Genomic DNA, 8,309 nt, shown 5'->3' on the forward strand with positions numbered 1-8,309 from the left:
AGCTGGCCCCACAATCAAGTGGTTCAACGCTCTCCCAAATGGATCAATTGCCAGTTACGACGACATCTCCAGCAAGTTCATGTCACAATTTACTACTAGTATTGCAAAGGCAAAATACCCGATCAGCTGGCTGGAAGTCAGCTAACGCCAAGACAAACCCACGAGGAAGTACCTCAACATATTCAACGACGAGTGCCTAAGGGTCGACGGGGTCACAAATTCTATGGCCAGTCTCTGCCTGACCAACGGACTCATGAACCAAGACTTTCAGAAGCACCTAACAATCAAACCGGTATCGACAATGCATGGGATCTAAAATGTGGCAAGGGAATACATAAATGACAGAGAGGTAAGCCAAGTCGTGGCCACTAGTAAACGGCACCACGAAGCAACCCCCCACTCAAAGAAACCCCAAAGGAACACTTCAAGCCCGCCCCCACCAACCAGCCACCTAGGGTGGAAAAATTAACAAACTACGCCCCTCTGCCAGCCCCAATCATGGAGATCTATCACCATATAGCGGAGCGAGGCATCCTCCCAAAGGCATGACAATTGAAGGAACAGACAGGCAGCAACTAGAGTTTATATTGCGATTACCACCGAGGATATGAACATAAGATCGAAGATTGCTTTGATTTGAAGGACGCCCTGGAATAAGCCATCCGAGCGGCAAACTCTCTGAGTTCACCAAAATCATCCGAGAACCCAAGAAAATCAAAAGAGAAAGATCACAAGAACGGGAAGGACACAACCCCAGGACAATACGACATATACTCCAAGAAAGCTCTGAGGCCAACCCCACCATAATAGTAAACATGATCACGGGAAAAGACGCACCAGAAAAGTGAAAATCAGCTCTAGAAAAGAATCTAAGAGTCCTAGCCTTAAAATACCAAGCATCAACCCCTTCCTTTCTAGTGGCGGTTACGTTCTCCCCTGATGAATACCAGCACGACACCTAGCCGGAATCATCTCAGCAAGAGTTGGGACCGGACTGGTGAAAAGAATATTGGTCGACACTGGAGCTGACTCTATCATCCTCTGCAGAGGAGCCTTCGATAAGATAGGCCTCCAAAACATAAATCTGCAAAGCCATCACAACGGGGTGACTGGACTCGGGGACAATTTCGTCAAACCGGACGGTTCCATTGTATTACTAGTAACCATTAGAACCGGAAGCCAGAGAAAAACCATAGTCTTTGAATTTGTGGTCCTTAAAGATTCCACCGCTTACAACATCATCCTAGGGAGGAAGACGATCAATGACCTGTCCGCTATCATTGATGTGGGATTAATATCGGTCTAGAATTTCTCAAAGGAATTTTGTTTCAAGCATAGTCTAAACCAATAATTAACCCTCAATCAAAGTTAAATTTTGTTTGTCACAATACAAACCCAATAAAAACCGAGAGTATTTAAACCTCGGGTCGTCTCTCAAGGAATTGCAGGGAAGTGTTCATGTTATTGGTTATGAGGTAATATTTTTGGGGTTTTGAAATAAGGGACAAGAAATGTAAATAGCAAGAAAGTAAAGGAAACTCAAATAGTTAAAAGGTCTTAGCAAGGGTTAATGGTTAGGGATCTCTATCTTTGTCACTAACCACAACATGATAATTACAAGGATCATTCCCACTTTGTCATCCCCAAAATTAGAGGAAAGTCAAATGAGCTTAATTGATCCTAGTCCATAAGTCCTAGCCACTCACTAATTTATTTAGTGACAACTAGAGTCAATGGAAACTAAATCTAAGGGAAATCTAACCTAATTTTACCCTAATTCTAGAGAGAAGAGAGAGCTTCTCTCTCTAGAATATAACCTAAAGCATGTTTCTAAAACTACTCTTAATTGCTTTTCCCTTGTTCCCTCTTGAATTATGCATCAAATAGCTCTAGAAATGAGTTGGATTGGGCTTCTGAAGGCCCAGAAATTTCCCCCAGCGTGTTTCATTAAGTTGGTCATGTGCTGCTTGTCACACGTACGCATGGGTCACGCGTACGCGTCATATTGCAAATTCTGGTCACGCGTACTCGTGGGTCACGCGTACGTCTCGCATGGTAGATTTTCAAAACTTCATTTCTTCATGAATTCTCCACTTTTACATCCTTTTTCTTCATTCCTTCAATCTAATATTTGCCTTCAAAACCTGAAATCACTCACTCACTTAGACTCGGCGTCCAAGGACCGCTTGCGCTCACTGGAAAGTTGAGAAGAGAAGCGAAGTCTCTACTCTAGAGAGGCGGAGTAGCTCGGCACCTGCATCCTCGGCATCTTTCACAGCCTTCAAACAAGCCCTCTCGGATGCCTCTAGCTTTTCCTTCTTCTTACCAATGTCCGAATGAGCTTGGCAAAGCTTACCGTCCAAAAGCCCCACCTGATTCAGCACCGGCTCCGCCTTACGGACGATAACAGCAAAACAAAGGAGGGCTCGATACACCAACTTTGCCTGGCTGGCAACATCATAATCATAGAAAAACTCCTCTGTGCTTGGAAGAAGGTGTTGATCAATAAAGGCAGGAGCATCAAAACTTCAGTCCATCACGGACGGCACCGACCCCTCCTCTTCCACATTTTCACCGCTACTCCCTTCTACCGCCCTCTTCCGCTTCCTACTCGCCTCAACAGGGGAAACCACGACAACATCTTCCTCAACCTCAGCAGCAATTAGCCCAGGTGAAGCGACACTAGCTGCCCCAGTCGAGACCAGGTCCTAAGAGACAATTCGAGAGTTCGCCTGAGGCCGAGACTAAGGTGTCGACAGCGAAGCCTCCCCGCCCTCTTCCTGGGATATGGCAGCCATCAATCTCGCCAAGTTGGTCAACTTGACAGCCATCTGGACTGAAAAAGGGAAAAGAAGAGAACATAAGTCTCAAACTTGGGAAGCAAAGATGTACTAAAGAAAGCAGTTAAACACACACCAATATAAGTCTGGCACGTTACCGGATCACCCATGACGTCTAGAGGGTTCAACAGCCGTTTCCCAAAAACCGACGACAACACATCAGTAACGTCTTAATTCTCGAGAGACATCCCCTCGTAAGTGACACGCGTCAAGTAGGACGCACCGGCCCCGAAATTCCAGTACGTCGCAAACCAACATTCCCCCTCCATGGTCAACCAAAAGGGATGGTGCCCCCGAGCAGAGAGCACTTTAAAGTACTCCCCTTTAAACCCGTGAAAAGAATCTTCAAATAACCCAAAAAGTTTTTGGTTCAATTGAGTCCGGAACGACATGTAACTCTTTTTATGGTTTTCCTCCTTGGTCGGAAGGGTACATAAAAAGAAGAATAAAAACACCTCCACCCGAGTAGGAAGCTCCAAGTAATCATAGACCAACTCAAAAGTCTGGATGGCCACCCAACTATTAGGATGCAACTGAGACCAAACACCGATTAAGCAGCACTTGTATAAAATCCGAGAAAGAGAGCCGCACCCTCAGTCACGTGAACAGAGATTCGTAGACACACATCCAATCGGCAACTCGGGGGAGTCAGGATTTATATAGCATACCGTCTCATCCACCATGGGGAGCACGAGCTCATATTGACACTCCACCTCACCACCCTCGCAAATAGCTCCTTCATCACAGAGCCTCTAGAGGTTCACCTCCATCACCCGTGACAGCGTCCCCCACACATCGGAGGTCACCCAGTAATACGCGTTCGGAACACCGTCGACCCGGACAATGGAAGCCCTAGGGCCCTCACTCCTCCGTCGTGCCATACCTAAAAAAGGGGGAGGGCACCACCAGCAGCTCTACTGACCAAATGAGAAGAAAATCATAAACTAAACACACGCAAAGGATGCCCCAAAAGACAAACATCTTCCCCTCCTACTTATCACAAGACTACAACAAAAATAGTGGCACACACTCCTTGATTCTGTACCACTCCCAGTCAGATAAAGAACCCAAAATTAGAGAAACGCAGAAACAAGAACAATCGGAAGCAAAACATAGAAAAAACAAACAAGTAAGCAAAGAAGGAAGGTATAGAGCAAAATACTAACCTGGTTGTTTGAAGTAAACAAAGAAAGAAGGAACAACACGAAAAACAGACAAGCAAACGCACAACGCACGGATGAGACCAGCCAAAATGCAAGCAGCAGAAAGAAGGTATGAAAATCAGCGAAAATGGAAGAAGAAGAGGGAGTCATGAAGCAAAGAGGTACATAACAAAGAGACGGTTACATACAAAACCCCCAACTTTTCAAGTAAAACATGAAGGCTCAAAGGACAAAGTTGGAAAGAGAGTCCAAAAAACCCTGGCATTAAAAGCGTCACTATAACACCTAGAAAACTGCAACTGGCGAAACTATCCTTCGGAAAAAGCAACGGACAGGCGATGGGACGTCCAAGGCACTCCACGGTTTTCCGACCTTGCTCGCAGAACCCGAACGATGCCCTCAGCGCCGAGTTCACAGCTACACGGCTAGACCAAAGCTCTAGCGACGGAGATTGAGCACCCTCACTCTCTCGCTCCGGGGGCAACTGTTCTGGACCTGATCTCGGGGTCCTTCCTCGGAACGGTTACCAAACCCGGTTATCCTAGGTTGGGCCACCCTTACGGCCCAAAGCAAATCAATAACCACCAATATCCTAACCCAACATTCAAATTCAAATTCCTCTCTTAGCTAAACAACATAAGATAAGATAACTACCTCAAGCTATATAAAGGGGAGTCAGAGACCCCCTCAAGTATGTTACACATTCTCAACTCTCACCTACCTCTTGGATCCATTCTGATTTGAGCGTTGGAGTATCTTCTCAGGTACCACCCCCCGCTGCTCCAAGAGTCCCACTCGTCGCCATCAAGACCGGCCAATTCTCAACCCCCTCACAACCCGTACGAGTGACATCCCTTACAGATAAGGGTGCACATGGGCCGGGTGAAGCCGGGTTTGATGTGACCCAGACCCGACCCGAAATATACACCGGGTCTATTTATTAGACCCGAACCCGGTCCTAGACCCGATGAAACCAATACACTTTCGGGCCACAATTATACCGGGTGAAAACCGGGTAAAAACCGGGCCGTTAACATTACATTACGTTGATATCTTCTTGTAAGCTAGCATGTAAAAAAATTCAAATTTCCAAGACTCCAACTATTAGTTAACATGGTAAAATTCACTTAGAAAAATATAACAAGAACCAACCCTTCTTCAAAATTAAAGCATAACCACAATCAATACTAAAGCATAACCACAATCAATACTAATATTGTCTAATAATACCAAATATTTAAATCAATACAAATAACACAATCTTATGTATTAGTCTAAAGTCTTATGCATTCTAAACATAAAATATTAATTTATAGTCTTATAATGACTAATAACACAAAATATTAAGGTTTACAATACTTAAATTCCACATAAGAATAGTCATGATCTATCACTAATAACACAAAATATTAATTGTGTATGATGACCGGGCCACCGGGCCGACTTCGGGTGACCCGAGCTATGGCACGGACCCGACCCAAAATAATAACCAGGTCTATTTTTGAGACCCGTACCCGACCCTAGACCCGATGAAATCACACCAAATTAGTCCCTAAAGTATTCGAGACCGGGCCGGGCCTTCGGGCCGGGCCGGGTCTGTGCACCCCTACTTACAGATAATATGGAAATTTATGAAGGGACTGGAGTGTGTTTAAAAAAAAATAAACAAACAAACAAAAGCAAAAAACAAAACCTCTTAAAATTACAAAAGGAAACAACATTTACTCAAGTGGCTAACGATGAATTCAAGGAATGTGCATTGGAAACTCCTCTTAAATTTGGTAAGATTCTGATGTTTGCGTGAGGATGAGAAGCTAAGATACTGTTGTTTCACTTTTTACAATAATTGGTTTTCAAGAATCAATTAATCTATCTTCTGCATTGATAGATAGTTATAAATCTATTCTAGTGCTATCATAGATTCACCAGGAAGGTTGGATCATGTGGGATAGGTCACACTACCGGTGGTGGCGAAGGTGTGTGGTGGCAATTCAACATGGCAACCTCGGTAGGAGCTTGTGGTTGAGGCATAGCCTCCTGTTTCCTTATTATTACTTCACAGTCAAGCTTCTTCAATTGTAATTCTACAATGTGTCTTGAATCAACCAACCTGCACAAAATTTCATTATTTTCGTCCAACCATGTTTTAAAGCTAATAGTTATTCAAGTACCAAACTTAAAATACGCTTTATAAATTTAATTTTACTTGACAAGGCTAGCAACATGAGTTATAAAATTAGAGATTGATTCTTCAGTTGCCAAAACTCCTTCACTTGATCTTGTCTTGGCATCATTGTCTACACTCCTTGCTACCTCTGAAATGGTTTTGTTATCAACCGTAGCATTTGAGGAACTATCGATCGTTGTAATTTTGGAGACAAAAATGGAGCCCAAAAGCTTGTTCAAGAGGTGATATAATGCCTCCGAAAGCGCATTTTCAATTGAGGGCCAATGAAAGATACTAACATCATCAGGTTCGACCTTAACTCTAGGCAATACGATCCGACTAGGTGGTGGTACCTACAATTGAAGATGGAACTAAATTAACTATAATCTGCCACCAATTGAAGATGGAGTTAAATTGACTATAATCTATATTATAATATTCATTCCTTTTCAATTTGTTTGTCAAAAAATAACGTAACACCCCCATTAAATATAATTGGTGGCAGTAATATAGGAGAGATTATACCTTGGTGAACAATGGTAACATGGTTTTATGAGAAAGGTGGAAAGAGAGCATACACGAAGATGATGAAGAGCATTTGCAAATGTAATTGGGAGAAATAATAGCTGAAGGAGTGGTTGATGCCGCAGAAGCAAAAGAAGAGGCCATTATTGTTTTATTGCAATTGATAATACAGCAAAGTTTTCTTCTTCCGTTATGGTTTTAAGGGTAATGGATAATATGTTGGTTCTTCGATGAGACCAATGTGAATTTATTGTAATGAAACGATCACGGGGAACCAACATTGTAACTTGTAATGATCATTATTGACAGCTAAAAGTACTTAAGAATCACTATGTTTATTTTATTTTTTATCAATTATTATCAAACATAAAATAGTACATCCAAACCTTATGTTATTTAAATTTATCTAAATTGTTTTTCCTCTCAATTACTAATATAGTAATATATGAAGAAGTAATAACCTTTTTGATATTTTAAGACACACAATTCATTTTCCTTTTACTTCTTTGAAGTATTAAGATTTAAGAAGAATGCTTAGGGGGAGATTTATAATAATGCTCCATCATCAAACTCTAAGAACAAATAAACAAAACCAAAAGCTCAAATATCGATATGCACTTTGGTCAATACTAAAAGGAGTTCTCGAATACCATAAGAAGGAAATAGTGATGCAACACGTTACACTGTCATTTTTCCTCCCTTTTTGTAAGCCATGGTGTAGTACATAAGCTGATAATAGCACCCACGCTTTAAGATGAAAGTTCATTCATGCTTGCTAAAGATTACTACGATTTACCTTTCTTTAAAACCTAAAATAGTAGAAGACATCCTATATAAGGTCTAAAACTTGAAAAGAATTAGTGACACCTATAAATACAACAAATAAAGCTAAAACCATCTTACTTGTGCCTTTGTGAAACGGGAATAGTATTGGAAGTATCATACAAAAAGCTAAAGGACAACTAGTATTCTGCAACTAAACTGGCCTAATCACTATACATCTAGCTATACATCCCAAAAAATACAACATAGAGCAATACAGAGGAGAATTACTAGTTAGTGACATCAGTGAATTCAAAGAAAGGATGTTTCCCTATATACAAAAAGAAATCCTTAGCTATTCTTAAAATAGCTGTTATAGTCAAAATGTCAACCACCCACATTTGCTTCTCTAAAAATATGCTCAATCTCCATTCTTTTGCAGTTGAGTTACTAGGTCTGTTTTTTCTTATTATCACCTGCAAGGTAATATTCGTTAAAGGATCCTGTAGAAACTCTACTGCAAACTCTAAAAGTTATTAAAATATATCAACAAAAAGGGGTTAAAACTGCCGTGTAATCATTGTTTGTTAAAGGAACCAGTAGAAACTCTCCTGCAAAATTTACAGTTAATAATATAACAACAAAAGAAATTAAATATCTGTTAAATAGTTAACTACCAGCCCATTGTAAAGTATACTTTCAGGTTTCAGCCATCATGTGGCCAATTCAAAAATAGTAATAACAGTACAAGTCTCTAAAACCTCATTTATGCCAAACATGTCATTACATTTAGGATTTAGGGTTTTAATATAATTTTTCTTCTCATTTTTGATAATTAGATAAGATCTCATG

General features: G+C 41.2%; 2 protein-coding genes across 2 annotated transcripts in view; both read right to left on the reverse strand.

Annotated features, from left to right (window-relative positions):
• LOC107617055 (biotin carboxyl carrier protein of acetyl-CoA carboxylase 1, chloroplastic-like) lies at positions 5,748-7,436 on the reverse strand. Its single transcript, XM_016318879.2, has 3 exons — positions 6,696-7,436; positions 6,210-6,523; positions 5,748-6,113 (listed from the first exon to the last, which is right to left on the reverse strand). The coding sequence occupies exons 1-3, from the start codon at positions 6,837-6,839 to the stop codon at positions 5,957-5,959; spliced, it is 615 nt and encodes a 204-aa protein (XP_016174365.1). The 5' UTR covers positions 6,840-7,436; the 3' UTR covers positions 5,748-5,956.
• The window catches only part of LOC107619084 (chromatin assembly factor 1 subunit FAS1), a 5,715-nt gene continuing 4,984 nt past the window's right edge, over positions 7,579-8,309 (reverse strand). The window contains exon 9 of the mRNA XM_016321294.2: positions 7,579-7,933. Within this exon, the coding sequence (XP_016176780.1) occupies positions 7,908-7,933 (26 nt within the window). The 3' untranslated portion in view covers positions 7,579-7,907. The remainder of the gene's footprint in view (positions 7,934-8,309) is intronic.

This window comes from Arachis ipaensis, chromosome B09, assembly GCF_000816755.2.
Source record: "Arachis ipaensis cultivar K30076 chromosome B09, Araip1.1, whole genome shotgun sequence".
NCBI classification, from domain to species: domain Eukaryota; kingdom Viridiplantae; phylum Streptophyta; class Magnoliopsida; order Fabales; family Fabaceae; genus Arachis; species Arachis ipaensis.